Source organism: Vulpes lagopus, chromosome 4 (assembly GCF_018345385.1).
Source record: "Vulpes lagopus strain Blue_001 chromosome 4, ASM1834538v1, whole genome shotgun sequence".
NCBI lineage: Eukaryota > Metazoa > Chordata > Mammalia > Carnivora > Canidae > Vulpes > Vulpes lagopus.
The window spans coordinates 4959470-4985287 of NC_054827.1; the positions used below are offsets into that span (position 1 = coordinate 4959470).

General features: G+C 43.9%; 1 protein-coding gene across 1 annotated transcript in view; it reads left to right on the top strand.

Moving 5' to 3' along the window:
* CSMD1 (CUB and Sushi multiple domains 1) overlaps positions 1-25818 on the top strand; it is a 1877909-nt gene that overhangs the window by 1722346 nt on the left and 129745 nt on the right. Inside the window, exons 43-48 of the mRNA XM_041753151.1 lie at positions 8346-8523; positions 10290-10435; positions 10961-11041; positions 12095-12208; positions 19330-19518; positions 23894-24040. Coding sequence (XP_041609085.1) covers positions 8346-8523; positions 10290-10435; positions 10961-11041; positions 12095-12208; positions 19330-19518; positions 23894-24040 — 855 coding nt within the window. The remainder of the gene's footprint in view (positions 1-8345; positions 8524-10289; positions 10436-10960; positions 11042-12094; positions 12209-19329; positions 19519-23893; positions 24041-25818) is intronic.

Sequence of the window (25818 nt, forward strand, 5' to 3'; positions counted from 1 at the left end):
GCAAAACACAAATACACCAATGGACTTTTTAAATTGTTTTACCATTCTATATTATTGTGAAAAAATATGAAAAAAAAAACCCTTCAGCTGTATTTTTTTAATTCCTTAAGAAAAAGAAATATTTTTATTTATTTTTTTTTAATTTTTTTTTTTAATTTATTTATGATAGTCACAGAGAGAGAGAGAGAGAGAGGCAGAGACACAGGCGGAGGGAGAAGCAGGCTCCATGCACCGGGAGCCCGACGTGGGATTCGATCCCGGGTCTCCAGGATCGCGCCCTGGGCCAAAGGCAGGCGCCAAACCGCTGCGCCACCCAGGGATCCCAAGAAATATTTTTAAAAAAATTAAAAAAAAAATCCTTAGTCTAATGCAAATTTTAATAATACCTAAAACAGCATTTTAAAAATTACTTTATAAGACTAAGCATAGGGCAGCCCGGGTGGCTCAGTGGTTTAGCACCTGCCTTCAGCCCAGGGTGTGATCCTGGAGTTTTGGGATCAAATCCCATATCGGGCTCCCTGCATGGAGCCTGCTTCTCCCTCTGCCTGTGTCTCTGTCTCTCTCTCTCTCTCTGATCTCTCATGAATAAAGAAATAAAATCTTCAAAAATAAAATAAGACTAAGCATAGTAGTAGCATGTATGGTGTTTTTTATTAAAACACTTAAAAAACGTTTTTTTACTACTCACCATGTAAAAATTCATAGATCTGCATATATAAAATACTTTGAATCGTCATGATTAAACCCTTATTTGTATCTTCACCATAATTCTTTGAATTCATAGACACATGAGAGACTTTCTGGCTTGATATTAAAAGAGTAGAATTAAATACTTAAAAAGGCTTCATCACTTTTTCAAGCTCTGGTTTCAAAAATAGAAATAACTGCTGGCTTAGAATTACCTTGTGAAAATAAGAGAATATATTGTTTGTGGTGTATCTCAGAGGGGATGCCACCTTTGATAATTACGTTGCGGTACATCGTACTACCCAGAGGTGGCCAACCTGAAGCTAACGGCCTCTAGACATCAAGTGAAAGTATGAGAGTGGCCCCCAAGCCACGCTGAGTCTGGATTCCTAAAGGGAGTCTCAGAACTCACCAAGCTGTCTTACTCTGGTTGTGTTTATAACAAGGAAAGGACACGTTAAAATCATGGGGAAAGATGCCTGAGTGAGGGCAGGGTGGAAGCGTCACTCTGCAGAACTGATGGATGACCATTAGCCCAGAATGTTGCCAACCTGGGAAGCTCTTTGGGTTTTAGTGCCAGAGTTTTTAGCTGGGGCTCTGTTAGGTCATATGACAGATTGATGGATGCTGGTGCTTGCTGTAGGCGTCCAGACCAACTCCCATCCTATAACCCAAAGGTCCCACCTGAACCTCCGTGGCTGGTCTTTCTGGCATGGCCAGCTCCATCCTACAACTATTGGGTATGGCCAGCCCCCACATGAAACAAAGATGCTCCTGTCAGGAATGCCCTAAATTCCCTCCCAGAATAGAGGGCTAGACCTCTCTCTAGGCAAGGTCAAATTCTTTACTACACACATCTTGTTACCATTTTATCTCTGTTTCATCTCTTTAATGTTATAGACAAAATAAAAACCCACAACATGAGATTCACATAAAATTATATCATAAAATATATTTTCTAGGCACCATCCAATGTGTGTTTCATGGCCTCTCCATATTGGCTTAAACTCAAAATAATATTTACTGTATAACAAAAGTTATTTTATCTGTGAAAGGTTGTATTTCCAAGAAGATATATATATATATATATATGTATATATATATATATATATACCCTTTATATATATATATATAATAGTTGAATTTATATATATAATAGTTGAATAGTTTCCTTTATATATATAAATATTTATGAATAGTATATATATATATATATTTCCTGATAATGGTGGGCTGTTAGGATGTCTATTAGTGTCCACTTAGACTATGGTTAAGGCCCTCACAGGACATCAGCAAACTCTGCTTATTATGCAGGATGCTCACCTGAAATGTATTTTACTAATCCTGCATGGTTTTTCAGTTCAGATTTATTCTTAGTGTGTAGGACAAATGTCCTGAAAAACAATCTTCAAAGGTCCAACACTGCATACTTCAGAGGAATCTTGGAATAGATCATAGATGTTTTGGGGGGAAATGAAAGAGAACATAGATACTTTGAACAACTTCTGGCATCCTTACTAAAAATTGAGCAATTTAGACAATTAAGATTCAAGAATTATAAATCTTATTTTTTAAAGTTTTTAAAAATTTATTTATTCATGAGAAACAGAGAGAGAGAGAGAGAAAGAGAGGCAGAGACACAGGCAGAGGGAGAAGCAGGCTCCATGCAGGGAGCCCGACGTGGGACTCGATCCCAGAACCCCGGGGTCACACCCTGGGCTGAGGGCAGGTGCTAAACCACTGAGCAACCTGGGCTGCCCAAGAATTATAAATCTTAAGGCATCAGTCCTCCCAAGCATATATCAAACCAAGTTATATGTACATGCTGACAATATTAATATGTTTATTGCATAAGGATTTATTATGTAAAATTAGTGTATTCTAAATTCCTCTGGACTAAAAATATGATATCAAAAGAAAAAATATGTCTCAAGGTGACTTGAGAAATTCAAGACATTATTTTTGCTAGTAACATACAGAAGTGTCAGTTAAAAAAAGGGTTATAATCGGTAAAATAAATAAAATACAATTAAAAAGACATCAGTTTACACTATGTAATTTGATAATTAAATATGCATTTCTACTTACAAATACAGTTTAAAAATTTTAGACATTTTGTCACCTTAATCTGGAAGATTTATATAGATATACTTTTAAGTTTTTGTTTTTTTTTTTAAGTTAAGCACTGTCCTAATGTTCCTCGACACAAAATGCGGCAGTAGGTACAGTGGGGAACTGTGTCACAGAGAGAATTATTAGCATAACGTAATGTGTGGCAATTAGCGTGTTAGCAACCTCGTTTAGATTGACAGATATTATAATCAGAACACTATTTGAGGGATCCCTGGGTGGTGCAGCGGTTTGGCGCCTGCCTTTGGCCCAGGGCGCGATCCTGGAGACCCGGGATCGAGTCCCACGTCGGGCTCCCGGTGCATGGAGCCTGCTTCTCCCTCTGCCTGTGTCTCTGCCTCTCTCTCTCTCTCTCTCTCTCTCTATCATAAATAAATAAAAATTAAAAAAAAAGAACACTATTTGATTGAATAATTGATGTGAGAAACCCAAGCAGTTGAAGAATATGTTATTATATAAGTAATTTTTAAAATTAAGGTTTACCAAGTTGACTGATGGACACAGAAAATAATCTCTTCCTATAGTTCATAGAAAAAAGGAAATCATAAAGAATACAACTATCTCTTTTTACTGATATATTATAAACATTTGTAATATATATTATAACATGTGATATGTTATATGTGATATGTATACAAATATAAGGTTTGGGTTATACATTTTATTCTAAATATTTCCATTATCAAACAATTCCTAAGCTAGGGGGCACTACGTCTATCTCAAAACCATCATAAGGAAACCAAAGTAAGTGAAAGGGAAAAAAAATGTAGATCAGAAATACCTGTGTGCTGCACACAATCAGTGATATATTATAAATATTTGTAATATATATTATAATATGTAATATGTTATATGTAATATTTATATTATATTTATATATAAATATAATACTTGGGTTATATTTTATATTGGGTTATAAATGTTATTCTAAATATTTCCATTATCAAACAATTCCTAAGCTAGAGTGCACTACGTCTATCTCAAAACCATCATAAGGAAACCAAAGTAAGTGAAAGGGGAAAAAAAATGTAGATCAAAAATACCTGTGGTGCTGCACACATTCAGAGAGATGAGGTGTGCAGCTCCTGGCTGCAGGAATAGTCAAGAGTTTAAAAGTTCATAAATATTCATGCCAAATGCAGGTATCTGCTGTTTAATGTCGTGAGCTTTTTCTTCGCCCTCGTACTAAAGGTCACACAGAAGCCTTAATGGAATCCCGGAGACAACCATCTCTAAATGGCCTGTGACTGTCCTAGTGGCTGTTCAGGGTTTTTAAGACTGAATTTCTGATTGGACTCGCTTGATAAGCTCTTTCCATCCGTGTCCGTTCAGAGAAGCGCACTCTGCACTTGTTGAAGTGGAGGAAAGAGCAGTGAACACGCGTCTCGGGCCGTGGGCTTCCCCGAGCCTAGCCCCCAGACACAGTGCGGTGATGCTGCCCCCTGCCCGGCTGCGGTCCGCCAGGCCCACCCGCTCATCCTCCTCGTCTCCTGGCTCTGGCCTCGTGGGAGCCGGGGGCTGAGATACACCGTCCCTATCCCTGTGAGCCACCCCAAAGCCTCAGGTTCTCAAACAACAGAGAGAAGAGCCCCCAGTGACCCTGGGCAGTGGTTCAGGGCGGAGCGGACACCCAGTGAGGATGTGGGTGGACGCTGCCTCCAGGAGGCCTTCAGTGCAGACGGGGCCTGCTGACACCCTCCAAGCTCAGCGTAGCTGCCCCAGCTCCGCACCTGATGGGGGCGCGGTGTCTGGTCCTGGGCTGTGACACCTGCAGAAAGGCCTGAGCGCTTCTCCTCCATCATTCACTTCAGGCTGCACGCCCTCCTCGGGGTCACGGCGGTCGTGGCAGGACGACCGTGTGCAGAGGCTTCGCACAACTCTCACCGCCCCCCGTCCCTGCAACAGGCCACCGGGGAGCCTACTGCAGGGCCAGCCGTGGACCGCGCTGTGACTCGTGTCCCCGAGGACAGCTGGTGCCCCCCAGGGGAACCTGTGGCCCCTCGGGCATCTCGGGGACTGGCCGTAAGTGTGCACGACCCTGTTGCCTTCTGGGTGCGCGTGCTGGAGCCACTCCCGGGACCCAGGGAAGCATGTGACCTCGAGGCAGCGGTGCATGCAGAGGATGCCTGCGATCAGCGGGTGCAGGAGCCTGGCGGGCAGGGGCGCTGGGGTGGGCGCAGGGTCATCACCGTCCCACCCACCGTCCTCCCAGCTCCCATGTGTGCAGCAAGAGGCATCTCCCGACCCTGTCCCATGAGGTTTTCCTGGTGTCTCCATCATGGGACATGACGGGCCCTTGATGACACTGAGCTCCGGGTCCTCCAGCCCCCGGGAGGTTAGGGCACAGCCTGAAATTTCCAGTCCTCCAATTACTTGCTGGGTTCCCCTGGCAACCAGCACCACCCTTGAGTGCTTTCCTAGTCCTGTTGTTGGCAAGCTCGAGGAGGGTTGAGAGCGTCTTGCCCAAAGTGACAAAGGCTCCTCCCATCTTCTATCCTGGGGCCTTATCCGGAGATCAGACGGCAAGACAGGTTGGGTACCTCTTGGTGTGAATCCCTGCAGCCTAGTGCATGGCTCCCCGCCCCGGCCCAGAGGACAGCCTGACGCCCTAGCATGCCCCACTGTGAGGGGCCTTGGGGTGTGCGGTGCGCCGTCCCCTGGCCAGCCGGTGGCCTCCCCGTCCTGCCATGACCGGCGACCAGGACACAGGCAGTGGAAGCCAGTAGGGGATCCAGTCCCAGGTTGCTCTCCACAGCGGCTTCCCAATTGATCTGCACCTCGGGGTGTGCTTAGCCTCACCCCCAGGAGACACTGAGCGGCCGGACCCAGGGCATGCTGAGTCACAGCACATCCGCTGTGTCCGCACTCATCCAGGGACAGGCCCCCCGACCGGGAAATCTAACGGTGCCTGTGGGGCCACTGCAGTGAGGGCAAAGCCTTCCCTGGGGTGACAGGTCAGGGTGGCGAAGGGCGGTTGCACACGTTGTGCACTAATGGGGTCGTATTAGCTTGCTTGATGAGCACTGTTCATTTGTTCCCTCATCGTGTCCACAGCAGTTGACTCCACGTAGCCTTTTGCTGGGTCCCCTGCCCGCGCCCCTGTGCTCCACGTCCCCGGCTGGGTGTCTTGCTCTAACCCTGCACATCCCGGGACGTGATAGACTCTCATCGAAGACTCCTTGGATCAGTGAGTGGTGGACCTGTGACCTGGGTGTCATGTGCAGACCCCGGCTCAGATCCCTGGCTTGCCCGAGGTCCTACCGCAAGTGACATAGAGAACCTCAGAAGCCCGCGAGACGTCCTCCCGCAGAAATCCCTGTGCGGTTTCTTTTGCTCTCGAAGAGATGGACTCAGTCCTTCTTGCTTGTTCTGTTGCGTGTCGTCACTGCTTGGAAGGGTGCTCCCCGATACACAACGGGGTCGCACAGCTACAAGCTCCAACCTGGAAAGTCAAAGTGCAGGGAGTCAGGGCGATGGCAGGTTACAAGTCGGTTCCCAGCGAACGACCTCAGGTGCGCGTAAGGCCGGCCCGCCGCCCGCTTCAGGACACGCAGGGCTAAACTATCCAGTGGCGACCGTCCTACTCATTGTCAGCTCATCTGTTATTTGCGGTTTCTACTTTAGGGTGACCTGAGCAAGGCATGGAGGCCTCATGAGAGTGGGTTGTGGGTGGCCGTGCCAGGGAACGCCATCCGTGACCTGTGGCCGCCGACCGTCTAGTGCTGGCGAAGAGCTGGCGGCAGCTACGGCCACATGGCGGACGGACAGACGAGCCACCTTTAGGGTGAAGGTCACGTCTCAGTCAAGTTTGGAAGAGCTCTGCTCCCCGTGGCAGCGGGGTGGTAGGAGGAGATCCCACAGCTCCGGGGCCGCCGGGTAGCCCACTGTGACGGCGACAGCCCATGGGTGTCCCCATGCTCTGCGTGGCTGGTTAACAAGCCAGGTTCGGCCGGCCCCACACCTCACTGATGGATGCTCACCCATAGAACTTGTGGGACGTTCTCCACGGCCCCTTCTCCCAGGGGATTCGTGCAAAGCTCGTGCCGGATGCAGCCTGGTTTACCCTGCATCGCCCGGTCCCTGGGCTGCCCACGGCCTGCCGTCACACATCATTTGGCACCAAAGTGTCGGTTTCTCTTTGCGACAACACACTTTGGCCATGTTCCCTGGACCCACACCCGACATCCCCCAGGACGCGTCTTTGAAAGCCTCAGAAGACTCCCGGCATCTGGCGTCCGAGACCACATCCATCGGATTTGGGTTGATTAAAAAGCCCGGTCACTTATGACTTTGACGTACTGACCCCCCCTCTGAACGTCACACTGCAGCTCCGGTTGTTCTGCTAACGTAGGGTCAACTTCCTTTGTCCATAGAGAAGACAGAGTAATTGCCATGGTAACGGGGAACACCAGGTCATTAAGTGAAATAAACCGGCGGGTTAGGGATCGTGAATCTGTGCAGCGTTGGACGCTGGTGAGACGTGGAAGTGCTTCAGTAAAACCCCACTCACCTGACCTGGTCTCATTTCTGCAGGCAGACGCCTGCCAGGGATTGATAATATTTTTGTCTTAGGCAAGTGGACTTGGATGCCGCTCTTTTAGGCTGTTGAAATGGGTCTTGGAAATCTCACCTAAAACAAAAACAACAAAAAAATTTTCCATTATATATTTATGGGTAATTTCCCTGTAATCCCTCGTATCACATAGCACAATGGATTATCAGCTCGGTCGCAGAAAATAACGGAGTGATTAAGTGATGGCCTTTTTTTTTTTTTTTCTTAATTATATGGGAATGACTTTATCCCGAGGTATTTGGAGAACGCATTAAGTGGAACTTAGATAGCTTAGTTTAGAAGTGTGATTCTTCTAAGAATTTAAGACGTTGGGGCATTACTTTGACCAAGTGGTTACTGAGAAATAATTCACAATTATTTCTTCTAAGGAAGATTTTGTCCACATAGGGTAGTAGACCAAGTGGGAAGGGCTTTGGGGCACTGATAAAGGCCTTAAGTGTATTTTTTTGTGTAATGTTAAATTCTTGCAACTGAATCAAAACAGTGTTGAATCATGGCAATCTCTGCACTTAGGGAATGGGTACAACCCTGTATGATCACACTCTGCAAATCCCACTTTTAAAGCTGTTAATAGACTTTGCACCTTTTCTTTGACAAGGATGTGTCACATTTAAAGTTTTACATTCATCATGTCAACAGGTAGAACTGGGGAGGAGGGAATGTAATATTTTGTGGGAATTTTGATATGAAAAGAAACTAGTCATTTATACAATAGGCTTGGCTCAAAAAAAGTGTTTTTCAGACTCGATATTCCTAATGGGGGATGTGACTTTATTTTATTTTTAGTAGCAACTTTGGATGTAGACTGACAGACATAGCTGAATGTCTTAATAAATCTAAATTTGAAGATTAAAAAAAAACTTTTTTAGGGACTTTAGAGACTTAGAAATGTTCTATAGCCGTGTGCTTCCTAAAGCTGGCTGCGTAGGGCTTCACTGCCTTGCTTCCTTCTCAGCTCCTTGCGGATATAACGTCACATCCCAGAACGGTACTATTTATTCGCCCGGGTTTCCAGATGAGTACCCGATCCTGAAGGACTGCGTCTGGCTTATCACGGTCCCTCCTGGCCACGGCGTCTACATCAACTTCACCTTGCTGCAGACGGAGGCGGTCAACGACTACATCGCTGTCTGGTAGGAGCGCCTCTGCACATAGGCCCATGCGTCATGGGGACAGGCGTTTCCCGCTGCCCCTTCCGCGGGCTCTTGTGTCACACGACATATTAAGAAATGAGCATTTTTGGGTGGATATTGGAAATGAGATTTACCCACCGCATCCAGCGACGGAGAGCATAGATGTCCTGTAACATGGTCGATAAATTCAGGAGGACTCTGGTTATAGATTATTCCAAGATAATCTCACTTTACGTTTTTCGATGTGGTTTTTCCAAAAGGAAGGTGTGTTAGGATCCCTTGCACGATGAGAGTTCAGTGCCCCTAGGAATGTGGAGGAGGGAATCACGCACAGCCCTCCGCCCCTCAGCCTCCACAAACGTGGCGTGTGGGGTGCAAGCGGGCTGGGGATGGGGGTTCTGTTTCTGCTCCTGGGAGCCCCGTGGCCTTGGGCAGGTCCCCGTGTGGCCCTTGGCTATAGCTCCACGTCGGTGGCAACGGCCCTCTCCTCTCAGCTTTGGGAAATGAGAGCTCACGGGGACCCTGGGATTGGGTGGCAGGCACCTGTGGTGCCTTGGGGGGGGGCGGGGACTGGGGCTGCCCATTGGAGCTGTGCGGGCGGTGAGGAGCTTGAGGCAGGCTGGGGGGCATGATGGACTGATGGGGCATGAGGTGTGTGGGGTGTGCGGGGTTCTGGGGGTCGTCCTGGAGGCTGGAAGACCCAGGAAGCCAGGGACCAGGGTGACCTGAGCTGTGGGTCCTGTGGGGTCAGGAGCAGGCCTGGGAGGAGGCCGGGCTCGGTTCTGGGGGCCCTGGGGCGCCCTAGGGATTGGGAAGGGGGCCTGCTCTGTGAGAAGCACCTTGCAGGAGGCGGGGGCCTGTTGCTCATGCCAGACGGCACCGGGGGTGAAGGGGATTTGAGGTACTAAAGGGACCCGGGATGCCGTTTGGGAACCTGGGCGAGCTGAGCTGGGGACGGCCCGGAGCCCACGACCAAGACAACTCTCAGCCGCCTTCGGTGCAGACTGATGGCTTTACTGATGCCTGGGCCGGGCGGGAAGGGCGGCTGACCTGGGACTGTGGGGGCACTGCCCATGCGGGGGCCACGGAGGCATAGCCATGTCAACAGGGTCCCCGCGGGCCATGGGGGCTGCAGCGCTTGCAGGCCTCACCCCCCTCCGGAAGTGGCTCTTGCCCTCGAGGTATCCCTTCCCTGGTGAGTCAGCCTACCCCAGGGAGGCTTTGTCCTGCTACCCACTGGGACAGTTAGTGAGCTGGGGTCTCGCGTCCACGGGCTCGCAGCCCATACCCCTGAGCAGCTGGTCCCCCCTCCCGAGGGCAGCAGGATGGCCTGGGCAGGGCCCCGGGTGGGGACAGTCCCTTCGGAAGTGCGGCAGGGCGAGGTCCCGGGCCTGGGGCGGCCCAACCTTGGGGCCGGCGGCTGCAGCGGGCTCTTCATGATGAGCAGGGCCACCTGTGGGGTGCCACGACACGGGCAAGACAGACACCGTGGCGTCCGGCCAGGCTCGGCACATTAGGCATCACCACGTGTCCAGGCAGTGTCCACGCATCACTCGTACTTTACTCACTTTGTGCAAAGCACAGCAGTCTGCTGAGTGCGTGTGCAGGCCTCCCTGGCTTTGGGGGGCCGCTGTGTCCGGTAACCCGCCCGTGGCCGGGGTGCAGGGCCAGGTGCGCACCTGCCGTCCGCGTGTCCGCTCGGGCCTGGAGAAGGCCGCCTGTGGAAAGAGGAGGGGCTGTGCCCTCAAGGTCCCCTGCCTTCCTAGGGACGGGCCGGACCAGAATTCCCCTCAGCTGGGCATCTTCAGCGGCAACACGGCCCTGGAGACGGCGTACAGCTCCACCAACCAGGTCCTGCTCAAGTTCCACAGCGACTTCTCCAACGGAGGTTTCTTCGTCCTCAATTTCCACGGTCAGTGCGTTTTCACCCCACGCGCTAAGTGGGCACGCTACCTCGGGCTTCGCAGCCGGCGGTGTGGACGTGACCTCTGGCCCAGCCGAGCTTCCAGGTTCCCTGGACCCCTGCTCGAGCCTACCTGATTTTGAAAATCAATCATTTGGAGAAAAGGCCAGCAGTCCCTTCCATCTCGGGGGGCCCACCCCCGTGGGTGCCCTCAGGATGAGGGGCGGGGGGCCCATCGAATGCCAGCATGGACCTGGCACCAGGCTGTGGGGGAACCGTTTCCCTTCCAGAATCCCGAAACGAGGTCAAACCCCTTTGGCTTCATGTGTGCTTCGGCGTGAGATAGTCCTGTTAGCTAGAGAATGTCCCAAAGCAGACGTAGATCCTGCAGCACACCGGGGCATTGAAACAACAGGAGAGGGGGGCTTTCTTTTCTTTTCTTTTCTTTTTTTTTCTCTTTGGTAATAAATTTGTTTATTCAGCAAATGTAATTGCGTTTTGTTTTTGTTTTTGTTTTTCCCATAAACCATTTAGCATTTCAGCTCAAGAAATGCCAACCTCCCCCGGCAGTTCCACAGGCAGAAATGCTTACTGAGGATGAGGATTTTGAAATAGGTAATGAGTTCTTTGTTACAATATCACCAGCTCGCCCCATCTTTTTTCTTTTTTTTTTAACACACCCACCCCTCAACGCAGTAGTTACTCAGATGAGTAGATGAGTATTTGTCGGAAATATCCCAGAGCATTGCTGGGGAGTCCGACGTAGAGGTCATGTATCAAATAAATGTGTTTTTTTTCCCTCACCTCCTTTTTGCCATTTGAGTCTTGCTTTTGTCCTTTGGAGCACATCCCCACCCGCATTCGCTAGTTTGTGTTTTTTCTTCTAAATAAAGTTTCCAGTGACAGACTTAGTTATTTGTGTTCAGTTAGAAAAGCATGTTCATGCCCTAGAAGGGCTTCATCATTTGTAGCTTAGATAACGATGAGTCTAACTTTGACCTTTCATTGAAACTGGGATGTAATTGGTGAGTATATTTAATGATAATATTTAGAAATTGTGCTTCATCATCCTATATTAATGGCGTATTTCATTAAATAATCATCAGGTCACATTAGGAAACCAGCTGTGGCATATGCTTGTGGTCTAATTGCTGTGACCCAGGATTTCTCTGTCTCGGCTACGAATCCAACACCCTGTTCTCACCCCATGTTTCAGACCACTGGTCAAACCACGTGATCCAATTTCTGCTCTACTCATAATGGCTCAGTTAATGGGAACATGGTACTAATTAGGCCAAGGTCACGGGTTAGCCCTCTCTGGATGCATTAAAGCCATTCTTCTCTCCATCCTTGAATCCCAAGCAACCCCAGTTCACTTTCTTTTTTTTTTTTTTTTTCAATCGTAATCATGGTGGGAAGGGGTGCGAACGTAGACACACCAGTCTGTGAAAAAGCCCTCGGTGCAGCCTCTGCTGATATTAGTCAGGACAGCATTTTTATAACCGAAGAAGTGAAAATGGCACCTTTTGATTGGACAGGCTAAAGAGGACTACCTCTGTTCACTGACTCGATTCATTAAGTCGCCATCTATATGTTTAAAAGGTTCACACGCTGTGTGTGTCATGGAAACATACTAATTCCCAGGCGTGTTGGGTTTGACTCTTGCAGGTGATTTTGTGAAGTACCAGTGCCACCCCGGGTTCACGTTGTCTGGGACAGACACGCTGACCTGCAAGCTCAGCGCCCAGCTGCAGTTCGAAGGCTCCCTCCCAACCTGTGAAGGTACGCACCACCTGGTCTGCACACGGACTCGTTCAGCATGGGAAACCGGATGGCTCTTGTGGGTCTAGGCTTTTCTTGGATGGCTCCGGCCTCAGTCACTGTGTTATGACCTCCTTGCCACTAAAACTACCTGCGAACACAACCATCTAATCACCTTTCTCTTTTAGCTATCTTTAAAGACAAATCAAAAGCATATCATAGAAAAGGTCTTTTTTTCCCCCCAAGTTTGTCAGAAAAATTTCAAACATAAGGCAAAGTTGAAATAATCTAGAAATAAAAATCTGACTACCTACTACATAGGTTCCACCGTTAATGAACTAGAGACATCCTTTGTTATGTGTCTGTTATGTTTCTAACATCCATTAATTGTTACTTTTAATGAACTTCAAGGCAAATCACAGGTATCACTATGATTCCCTCTAAATACATTAATATGCATAAAATTATCTAGTTTACTATTTTCCTGTAAAATTATTAAACATTGAAATGCACATATGTTGCATACAAGAAGATACGCACATTCCATATATTCACTTATCTTTAAAATAAATAGAGCATTAGAATAACAGAAATCATAAAATAGCAGAAGATTTGAATCTATTGAGTCCACTGATTGGAGTATAATGAGATCACTTAAAAATATTTGAAATGCTCCACTCTCAAGTAGTATTGGTAGGAAAAAAATATAAATAAGTTAAAATGGCTCTATGTAAGTCACATGTGTCATGGTTTGGCCAATCAAAAAGTCTTACAAATTAGAATAGTTTTTATTTTGTGACTTCAAAATCACAATAAACATTCAATTCATTTAAAGAATGGAACCTTTGCATTTTCAAGGAATTTAAATATTATCATTCATTAGGGATAACGAAGCCCCTAAAAGGGCTCAAAATTTAGGAAGAGAAGACCCAGTGACTCTAGATTCCCAGCAAGTGACCACAGATAAATCATTAATCCCTTGGGCTCCAGTCTGTAAGGAGGATGGTTAATTTGCCTTATTTATGGGATTTTGGTAAAGATGCAGAGACTATTAAATGAATTATCCTTAGTGTTTTGTAATGTTAATTATCTGCCCTAGTAAGAGGCAACTTTCTTTGTATTTCACTAGTATTGATTTTACAAGTGCTGGCACCGGGGGATTGATTATTTTAGAATGTGCACTTCCTTTGTGCTTTCTCATTTTGAATGAGACGGAACCCTAGTCATCCAGGGAGAGGGAGACAATTTTCAACATCTGAAGGAAATCAGGAAAGAAGTAGTTTTAAGGGATCCCTGGGTGGCGCAGCGGTTTGGCGCCTGCCTTTGGCCCGGGGCGCGATCCTGAAGGCTCGGGATCGAATCCCACGTCAGGCTCCCGGTGCATGGAGCCTGCTTCTCCCTCTGCCTGTGTCTCTGCCCCTCTCTCTCTCTCACTGTGTGCCTATCATAAATAAATAAAAAAAAAAAAAAGAAGTAGTTTTAAATGACCATAATAACTCAGCCTAATTCTAAGAAAAACTGCTTTCAAATCGTACCCCTGGGGAGAGCCGGTGGGTGCAGGCAAAGACCGTCCTCTCGGGAGCGCGCCCTCTTTGGCCCGCTGTCTGCTTTACCCGCTTGTAGGACCCACGTAGTGTGGGGTCACGGACACTCTGCCTCACACCTGCCTCACATCAACTTGAGGCACCGCACGTGGTGCTGAGTCTGGAGACGGAGTCATTACTTTCTTAGAAAGTAATCAGTGGGTCGGGACCATGTTACATCAGCAACACCCACCTACGGTGGATTTTTTTTTTTTTCTCAAGGTGCAAGGGGTTATGAAATGTTCATCCTTTTCCATTTTAGATACAAATTAATGGGGGTAAACCTTCACATATTTGGGGCACATTTTCATTTCAACCAACAGTCTTGATGTTTCTCCACATCAATTACTTCAAGCAAGGAGGCCTTAGCTGCTGAGTGGGGAAAGGCTTACATATTTATTTAACATGCTACTCCAGAAAGGAGAAAAATACTTTATTATGTTGGCTATCCTCAAGATTAACGTCGTTTTTATTTAAATGAAATTAATTCACGACAGTCCAGGAACAGAGTAAATCAGCACAACCTGAGCACCGTTCTCTAAATCACTCGGCCTCACACATGGTTCAAGGAAGACTCTGCTAACAAGACACATTCTCTGTCCTCAGGCCAGAGGCTCCCACGTCCTACTGCACGCAGAGCAATTACTACAAAGGATAACGCAGTTTGCTTCTCTTTCAATTCACGAGTAAATATGCTTAAAACAAGCCGAGAGTTATCTTAGATTTAGGGAATCTAAATACATTATTTTTAAAAAGAAAATGGGGGCTCGGATGTCTCTTATCACATAAGCATTTAATGACAGTCTTTCTATTATTTGGTTGGGCTCAAGGGGAAGGAGTGTACAATCCCCCCAATAAATTATTGGTGGGAAATTGTGTGAGTTATGAGTCCTACTAGGGTCTTCTTTGAAAATTATGACCACTCTTAGGGTGATTGATTGTTCCTTAGGAAGAGTGGGAGCAAATCATTCCTTGAAAGTTAGCATCCTATGCAGATAAATAATACCTCGTTGGATGCTCATCTTAGAAAACACAGAGTGAGGGTCTGGAATATTTTCCAGCACCACCAAGTGATTCTCTCCTCCTCTCTGAACACTAGCTGAGTGCCCTACGGTTGAAATCAATTCTGACACTCTCTATGTGGACACAGTGTCCGGCCCCCACAGGTTAAGGGCTCAGTCCTAAAAGACAGCTCCCCCTTTGAGAGGCCAGTCACAAATCCAGGTTGTCACCTGTGCTCCTGACTGACCTGCTATAGATAAGAAGTCCTCACAATCGCTTCTTTGGGTTTTATCCTACTTAATAATGGCTCACATAACCTATGGGAACATTGACTTACATTTACCAGTTATATCCTTGGTGGTTAGAATTGTATTCTGTATCCTTTATTGTATGAAGGGTACTAATGAGCAGTCAGATGAAGAGGTACAGGGTTCAGGGCCTGGAAGGGGTCTCAGCACTGGAGCTTCTGCTCCCTGGAATTGGGCTGTAAGAATGTTCATCAAGCTAATCTCACCCCCTCTCCCTCTCGAACCCACTGCTTCACCAGAGGTCTGTGAGTGGGGCAGGAATTTCCAGCCCACTCATCACTGGGGCTTTCTGGTGACCAGCCCCATCCTGAGTGGGGCTACCGAGGGCCCCACTCTGAGTCACCTTATTAGGTAAACTCAGGTGTAATTCAAGGGGGCTCCTCAGGACAAAAATACGTTCAATATGCAGGAGATCCCAAATGTTTTAGAACCTCTGCCAGGAACGCAGGACAGAGGCCAAATATATTTTATGCTAGAAGAATGTCCCAGAAGTGACTTTCCTCGTGCTAAGGAAAGAAGAGCACTTCAAAAAGTAAAGAGAAGCAGTGACAAAGTTCTTTGACAAGAAAGGGTGTGTGGAGTGCCCAGGGAAGACAAGATGACTCCGACCACTCTGCTCTTAGGGTGTGTTTGGGGAAGACTCATTAAGTGGATGGAAACCTAAAAAGTGGGCCGACTTTCAAAGGTCTTCAGGGGCACCTGGAAGGCCCCATTGATTAATCATCTGACTCTTGATTTCATCTCAGGTCATGATTTCAGGTCTTGGGATTGAGCCCTACGTGGGGTCTGTGCTCAGTGGCGAGTCTGCCTAAGATTCTCTCTCCCCTGCCACTCCCCATACACTGCTCATGCTCTCTCAAGCTCCCTCCCTTGCTCTCAAATAAATAAATACATCTTAAAAAGTAACAAGGTCTCCAGTATCAGGTAGCTTCAACCTGTGGACAGTGCAGATCCATCATTGGTTTTTAAAATATTCAGCCTAAAACATGGAAACATATGTTGTCAGTGAACACTGGAGACAACCAGTGCCCTTCAGATAATGAGCATTTCATGGAAAGCTCAGGCGTGACCATACTACCCACCTCAAGAGCTTCAGGTGACGGCTTTCCCACTTGTTCATAGAGTTCTCTTTCCCAATTCTCTGGGACCTATGGATGCTTATAAGAATTCATTTTAATTATTAATATGAACTAATTTTTGACTGCACTGCTTCTGCCAAAGCCCCGCGAGCTGCGTTGAATAACGCACTTTGGTTTTAAGCCTCACATTTAATGTTTCTTCAAAAATAAGCTAAGGGAATAACTCATGCAGAGGTGTGGTGATTCAGAACTCAGGTGAATGTCTCAGAGAGGCCCTTTCCTTCCAAGATGTCTGATGGGAACCTCACACAGATGCTCCCCATACTGGGAGGTAGCAAGTGTCCCCCGCGGAGATGGGGTGTGTTTACACTGTGAGTGCTGATGGAGAAACGCACAGCCGGGCTGGGCCCGTGGAAAGCCCGCAGTCTCTGAACGTTTCCCACTATAGGTGGGCATTGCTCCTGGCAACAGGTTTACAGCAAGGGACAGGAAGGCACCTAGGAAGGAGCAAGAGAAACAAAGGAATCAAAAACACGCTCACTCCCAGGGAGACATACCCAAGTGCATTTTAAAACGATGCATAGGTCTGGAAAAAATATTAAGTGTTATAAGCAAAAGGAAACAAAGAATGTCACATATTTTCATTGAATCTTCTCTAAGCATCAGAAGCAGCACATTGAGGAAAATGGAGGGAATAAAAATAACTGTGCTTAAGATTGTGCTTGTGATTTTTCACCACTCACAGCTCTCAAACCCTGTCCGCTCTCCAGGTGGCTTCCAGCCACTTAGCAGACAGTTTCCTGTTTCTGGATGACACCAAGTTCCAGTGTTGCCTAATAACTATAGTGGTGGTGATGAAATCAGAAGGAGGCGGTTTGGGCTAAAGGCTTCCCATGTGTAATAACAGCAGGATGAACTGTGCGGGGGCAGTGGCACCTTTATTCAGGAGGAGGAACGCGCGGGGTCAGACCATCCCAGGCCTTGAAACAACTTTGGCCCCTGTACTGCTTCAGCCGGAAGGAAAGCATTTACATGTGTCTATCTAATTATGACCCGACAAGTAGCTTTATTGCTCTCCGGTCTCATCAGAGCAGAGGAACGCTCTGACTCTCACTGCGAAGTCAAAGCAGGTCCGTGGAGAATCTCCAACCCCAGGCCCTCACGAATGCCTCCAGATAGAAAATCTATTTTTTATATTGTGTTCTCTTAGAAAATGCCAAAATATTCATTTTTTAAAGGGCATAGTATATTTTACAGGGTGACCTTAGCACCATCACAGAGGAAATTACTTTCTAAACTAAATTGCTTTAGGCTGACTGTCTTGAATTATAATTTTTATATATAAATTACCTTTAATTAACATTGTAAATATTCTTAAAAATCTACCTAAAATATTTCTTTATTAAAAGGACTCTGTGAAATGATTCATCTTTGGTGATCTTATGCATAAACATTTTCTAAATTTTAAGGTACATCTGAATAAGAATAAATGAAAGAAAAAAAACGGCAAAATTGCCTTTTAATAAGACAGTTACTTAAATTAGAATGTATTGCATAAATTTTGCCCATCTGTTTGGGAAATTATATCAAAATATATGTAGTAAGAATATAAATTTAATTAATCAATATAAAGTTATTTAACTAGTTGCATTTAATAAATGTAAATTTAATGTCATTAGTTAAAAGGAGATACTTCAACCAATAAGGCACAATTTCCTCTAACAAAAGCTCCTTTTCATGAAGGAAAGCTGATCATTTAACCTTAAAATTTTATGAATAGTTTTGCTATATCTGAGTTTACCTTTGAATCATTATCAATATATTATATATTTTTTTCTTGATAGTTGTATAAATAAACTGTTTCTGGAAGATAAATTATCAATGAAATAAACTACTAATTAGGAGACTGGTGATTTTCCTTTGTGTGTTCATACCTATGTGGATCAGTTTTATTTTGAAAGCTTTAAGTAAAGAAAATAGGAAAGCAGGAGGGAAAAAAAGTGTGTCAGTGTGCCCACTGCACTGTCTTTTTTTTTAAAGATTTTATTTATATATTTATTCATGAGAGACACAGAGAGAGGCAGAGACACAAGCAGAGGGAGAAGCAGGCTCCCTGCAGGAAGCCCGATGTGGGACTCACCCTGAGCCAAAGGCAGATGCTCTACTGCTGACCCCCCCAGGTGTCCCCCCTACTCTGTCTTAATGATTCATTTGTAATGCTAAACTGACAAACAATTCATTATAATAAATTGATCCTTTAGAAATCACTACTGTTACTTGACCTTGTATCAACCCAGAGATCCAATATGGCTTTCAGCCCAGGTCTCTGACTCATCTCTTATCACGGTCCCAAACATTTTTTAAACATCCAGTGTTCAAAAATAACTATCCTAAATACAATTAAAAGCATAATCAAAGGCAAAAAATAAATACAGTTTATCTATTACTGTATGCAGTTGCACAATGTTTTTGTAATATTACATTGAGAAGGTGAAGTCTTACTTGGTAGCTGAATTGGGAAAACATGAGATCCTAGGATCAAATCCATAATGCACCTGCTCCAAGTCAAGGTGTCTGCGCAATAAAGTCATAGAAAGTTCCTAGAGTGAAAGGTACATGGTAATCACTCCTCTCTCAGCACGTCCCCCCTTCACACACAGAGGGTCATCAGCAGGTGAAGCAAGTGTGTGAAGCAACACACTTGCTTCACCACCTTTTTCCAGATAGAGGAAACTTTCAGGTTCCATGTTTCTTTTCAATTTGGCGCCTTTATCACACTTGGCTACCCCACGCTTGTGTCAGTGGCATAATCTCTTTGACCCTACATTTCCTTAGAGGTAAATGGGATCTATCTATGTGTCTTTGTATCTACCTAATGATCCTTATATTGACATATGTATTATACACACACACACACACACGCACACACGTGTGTGTATATAATTCTTGTTTAAATCATAAGATGGTATTAAAATGTTACTCGTTATTATTGACTGTTGTTCTCCTGCTCTGTTTGTGCCCTGTATTAAATTTGGCCATAACTCATTAGGATTGGTCCCCCACCACCATCATTGGCTTAAAAATAGGAATAGAAACAGGAATAGAAACTCTCCTATTGAAATCAAATTCATTTTGTTAAGTAAAACTTTTCCCGGTATTTTTCTCATTAGCACAATGCCCTGCAAATGAAGTCCGGACAGAGTCTTCTGGAGTCATCCTCAGTCCAGGTTACCCAGGCAACTATTTTAACTCCCAGACATGCTCGTGGAGTATTAGAGTGGAACCAAACTATAACATCACCATCTTTGTGGATACATTCCAAAGTGAAAAGCAGTTTGACGCCCTGGAAGTATTTGATGGTAAGTTTCTTCTTCTTCTTCTTCTTCTTTTTTTTTTAACCTACCAATGACCTTTACATAGTGTGATTAAAAACACCATCATGACGTTTTTGTTACACAAGGATTTTCAAATACTCTTGAGTTAAATTTTATCTCCCCCAAACAGAAAATGAATTATTCCTGCACTTGTGCCATCTCAAGAGTCTGTGGAACATGAACATACTTTTGTTAATGTTTCGACTTTTAAGCGATTAATATACCAGTGATGCACTCTGAAAATGTCCTGAATTTACTTAAAGCATTATTTAATTCTTTCATGTGGGGATTTACAATAGATGACCTCATCCAGCTCTTCCTTTCTCTCTTTCTGAGTATTCTATTGATTTAGAAGATATTTTAGGAAACTTAAGAGAACTAAAGGTACTTTAAGCAATTTAAACAATTATTTTGCTAGAACTATATAAAAATAGTGGCTCCCAGAGATTTATAAATGATAAATGCTACAGGATTCTTTAATGTCTGATTTAAAAAAAAATACAATGCAGTTACCCAATGTTAATACTATTTTCAACTCTAGTCTTACACATTTTTACACATTTCTAATGAATTTATTAATATAACAATGACATTCTTAAAAGTAGCATGTGGCTGAATTATCAATTTGAAATGGAGATGATGGGGATCCCTGGGTGGCGCAGCGGTTTGGCGCCTGCCTTTGGCCCAGGGCGCGATCCTGGAGACCCGGGATCGAATCCCATATCGGGCTCCCGGTGCATGGAGCCTGCTTCTCCCTCCGCCTGTGTCTCTGCCTCTCTCTCTCTCTCTGTGACTATCATAAATAAATAAAAAATTAAAAAAAATTTGAAATGGAGATCATGGTAATATTTTTCTTTGTATAGAAGCATTATAATAGCCCCGAAAATTAGACCAAGATACAATTATGGCCGTACATAATAACTAGGCTTTTGCATGTTTTGATGGACTCATCACTGGGTTCAGTAAAATAACAATCAGCTCAGAAAAAAAAATACTGTAATTGATTCTGTGTGTGTGTGTCTATGCCCTCTACTTCCTTGAAGAATCCTAATAGTCAAGTTGTTCATATGGGTAGACACCGCATGAATCAGTTCATGTATTTCCTAAGATCATGAGCTAGTAAATTGGAAATAAATTCACACTTACATATGTAGAAACAGCAGTATTTTCATTTTCAGAGTGTTTTTTTAAGTGTATGTTAAACAAGCATGGGCTACTGAAGACTTCTTCTGTGGTCTTTAGGATGGAAAGACATAATTTATTAGCCAGGCACAAAAATGGAATTCTTACGTCAATGAGAAACCAGGTAAACTCAGTTCTGAGGTCAATTAGGTGACATACAAGAATAAAGTAGGTGAGGAGCCCGCTTGCAGGAATGTGCATGTGTGTATACATATTCCTATCACGCTGTATGTAATGAAATATATTTACATAATTACTTTAAATCTGTCCATGTTCCCTTGTTTGACCATAGTTGAATTGGAATTTAGATTACAGTGTTTTTTCTGCTTCCAATTGCAGAAGCAGTCATTACCAGTATTTTTTCCTAAGTGCTTGTTTGATCCCCCCAAAATATGGGTGGATCACACCCATTACAAACCACAAAGCAGATAACAGAGAGAAATATCAAAGCAGATGCTGTTAAAATTACCAGAGATCCATGGTTAGCTTTGTTCTAGTCTCAAAGATTTGTCTATAAAATTAACGGGCAGAGTTTTATATGAATATTTTATCAAGTGTTAGCATTTTTCTTGCATCATCATGTTTATTGCACCTTTCTCTCTCTGTTCTGTAAGATAGTGGTTCTTTACAGCTAATGAGTTGGTTAAAAAAAAAATGCGTTGAAAATATTGCTTTTAGACTTTATTATCCCAGGAGTATATTTCTGTCTGAAGCTCCAGAAGTGGATATTCCTCAATTTAAATACATACATACATACATAAAATCATAATAGAACTCAACTGAGAAAGGTGTCGACATAAAGATTGTGGCGTTCACTTGTAAAATGCTTAATAGTGTCCATGCTGGGGGCAGAAGCTCCGTAGTGGCTCTGTATTGTACACGTGCTGAGCTGGATGTGTATTTTCAAAGTCCTTCGAGTCCTTGCCGAAGCTGTTTACATGTTATGCAAAGAGAACAGATGGAGAGTGATGAATAATTAGTTGCTGGATTAAGAACACCTGAAGCTTTCCTCTTGAGTACTGTCACGAGAAGTGATATCGTAAAACTTCATAAATGCAGGTTAATTTCCGACTGGTATTTTATTTTAGAATAGATAGTATCTCTTTAGACACAACGGAAAACCAGCACACAAAACACATTAGTCTTCTTTAATCATAAAATATGGTCGTCCTTTTATGGGACATCTTCCAGGAAACTGGGAAGTAGCATCTTATCTGATCCTACTTTGCTCCAGCAAAACTCAACATCGCCTGGTTCATCCCCAATGTACTAGTTTTTTGAATTTGTTGACTAGGGTTGCCATCCCAAAGTGACAACACGGAGGGGCTGAGGCAGCAGAAACGTGTTTCCTCCCAGTCCTGGAGGCAGGAAGTCCAGGACGCAAGTGTGGGCAGGGCTGGTTTCTCCTAGGCCCCTCTCCCTGGCGTGTGGGTACCGTCTGTCCTCGTGTCCCCTCCGCCCCTCGGTGTGTGTCCGTGTCCTGATCTCTTTTCTGTGCAGGTCTCCAGGCCTACTAGATTAGGGTTCATTCCAGGGTCCTCAGCTGACTTTAATGACCTCTTTAAAGACCTCACCTCCAGGTATAGTCACACTCGGAGATACTGACCTGTAACATATGCATTTGCAGGACCACAATTCTGGCCAGGACAGACATTTTTTTTTTTTTTTAATAATTTGAACCACTCTCATTGGTGTTACACAAAAAGTGAAGTTGTGGTTTCCTGGTCCCTTTGCATGAATAAAAATCCTACCTACAACTCTCAATGCTAGTCTCGTACCCTGATAACATCTGGCAGTGAGGACCACATTCTCCCACCCATAATGTGCTCCCTGGGAGTGACCTGCATGATGTAGAAAAGCCACCCAGATGTCAGACTAGGAGGTAGCGCTGAGTTCTCCAGTGGAGGCTGTTGTAGCTGATGCCCAGGAAGTGCGAATGCAGCTTCTGTACTCAGGAAAGCAATTCCTCCCAGGAAGTGACATCGAGTCATGGTGCCAAGAGTCATGCCAAGAGTTAGCGGACTGTATGCTGCACTTGCTTCTATTAACTATATTTTAGATATTGACTTTGTGACTTGAATTTTTAAAAATTTCAAATGTACCAAAAGGTGAAAAAATTTAAAAATACCAATGTGGACTCATTACTTGATGTAATGAATTTTAGGGTTTTTGTCAAATTTACCATAGGCTCTGTTTTTTGGTTTTTTGTTTTTGTTTTGTTTTGTTTTGTTTTTGTTTTTTTTAAGAGGCAGGGAGCACAGAGAAATTCAGGGACTCCACTTATATCCTATACCATGTGTGCCTCTCCTAGAAGGAAATAGTACTGAAGGGGACAGGGTGGTGGGTCACGCTTTGTACATGTTCTATGGTTCCTTCTCTACCTCTGTCCATCTGTCTGTCTATCATGTAACTGTGCATCTCTGGTTATACCATGTCCTACCTACACACACATACACATAATTTATATATGGCACACCTTTGAATTTTTACACAATTGCTATCATATTTAACTACAGTTATATTTCTTCAGTCATCAATATGCTGTTTTAAGAATCGCCTATGCCAGTAGGTGTTTATCTAGCTCATTAATTTTAAATGTGCATAGAATTCCTTTTCATGGCACTTGTAATTCTTTTCTAAGATGTCAAAATGCTACTTAGGATCTAGGTTTTGCTATGTTGAGACAATGCTGGAGGAAACTTTTGGCTATAAAAATAACACTAGCGCACATGTGCTGAAGTTTATAAAAATATCATGGACCCTCAGTTTTATTGGACATTACAGAATTGCTCTCCACAGTTATTTTACTAATTTATCCTTCTACCAGTATCACATGAAAGTCTGTAATTCCCCATATGCTTACAAGAGTGTCCATACTAATGATGATAAATAAATCTCATTTATTTTAATAGCTCCTATTTTACAGGTAAGGTTCATGTGATCTACTTAGTGTGTGTTAACAATGTGAGATTATTTTGACTGGTTATTATTTTTTTATTGTTTATTTTTTTAATTAGGGAGTATATTTTTTGTTTTATTCATTTGGAATTCTGTTTCCTTTGAAATAAGTAAGCAATGTGCATTTAGACTCCTAAACTTAAAAAAAGCTAACCGTGGTCTGCATTTCATAGGTGCTAGCTCATATTTGAACTTTTTTTTGTTTTTCTGTTTTGTTTAGGTTCTTCTGGTCAGAGTCCTCTGCTAGTGGTCTTAAGCGGGAACCACACTGAACAATCCAATTTTACGAGCAGGAGTAATCAGTTATATCTCCGCTGGTCCACTGATCATGCAACCAGTAAAAAAGGATTCAAGATTCGATATACAGGTTAGTAAGTGAGGTTTAGATTTAGCATAAAAGCATTTTTAATACAAGTGATCTGCGGTAAATAAAAAAAATTGAGAGAGATTTATAATATAAACCTAATTTCCAAAGATGAGTAATTAACTCCCATAGAAATAACATTATGTGAAATTATTCTGAATGAGGAATCTCCAAACTGTAGCAGGTAAAAGAAATCATTTGTTGACCAATATGCTAAAAATTATTACTAAAATCATAAAACTTTGAGTTGACTTAGGGTAAATAAAACCATTTCCTCTAAAAGATTAACTAATATATACTGATTTGAAACTAGGTTTAAACGCTAAGGAAATAAACAGGAAGAGATATTTGTATTGCTATTAGATTTGTAAGTGATAACCTCTTACTATTAATAAATAGTATGTCTTTTTATTGATTATCTGAATGCCTCTATTTGTAGGCTACATATATGTATACATATATGTATAGACACATACAATTTTTTTAAGATTTTATTTATTCATGAGAGACACAGGGAGAGACAGAGACACAGGCAGAGGAAGAAGCAGGCTCCCTGCAGGGAGCCCGATGTAGGACTCAAACCCAGGACCATGACCTAGGCCAAAGGTAGACGCTCCACCACTGAGCCACCCAGGTGCCCCAACACATAGAAAATTAATATGGGTTTACATATGTATATTTCCTATGAACATTTGTCCTCTCAACATATATTTTAATTATTCTCTGCCAGTGTTACTTATATTAATTAAACCGGTCAATATATCTATGTACATTAGATCCTGTGTACATTTGTCAATATGACCTGACCCACACCTAAGATTTACACTGTCCTACAGAAACAGTAGACAATTTAAATTCCTCAGATATGTTAATTAACTAAGAAAAAAAAATCTATGCTTTTCTCAGCATCTCACTCAGCGATTTCCCATGGTGATAACTGAGATACGTTTCCCTAAGGAAGATGCCCATTGGCTACATTTAACTGAGCAGTAGCTAACAGGGGATTGAGGATTCCGATGTTGGTGTTTTATGTGGTCAGTGGTGAGGAACATTCTGAGGAGGAACAGCAAAAAGTCATAGTTTTTTTTTTTTGAGTTTATTTATTTATTCACGAGACACAGAGAGAGACAGAGACACAGGCAGAGGGAGAAGCAGGCTCCATGCAGGGAGCCCGACGTGGGACTCGATCCCGGGACCCCAGGATCACACCCTGAGCCTAAGGCAGACTCTTAACCACTGAGCCACCCAGGGATCCCCATAGTGGTTTTAAGAATAAGATTTCGGGATCCCTGGGTGGCACAGCAGTTTGGCGCCTGCCTTTGGCCCAGGGCGCGATCCTGGAGACCCAAGATCGAATCCCACGTCGGACTCCCGGTGCATGGAGCCTGCTTCTCCCTCTGCCTATGTCTCTGCCTCTTTCTCTCTCTCTGTGTGATTATCATAAATAAATTTTAAAAAATTAAGAATAAGATTTCAACTCTCCAGTTGGTAGACATCATGAAATATTAAAAGGTTTCAAGGTTTTGAAAAGGCTCCTGATGTGTAGACAGTGGGCATGAAATCTGGTCATTCTTTCTTGGTAAAGTCTAATAAAATACACCTAGACCTTCGTTTCTCTCCCCTTCTCTCAAAGCAGTTATTCAAAATGCTTATTAACAAAGAGCTCACAGATCAAACAGTTTCCCTTAGACTGAGCTAGGACAGTATTAGGGCAATGATTGGCTTTGTGTTCATCACATTCCTTGATTTGAAATAAATATTGAGACCTTTAGAATTGTTTG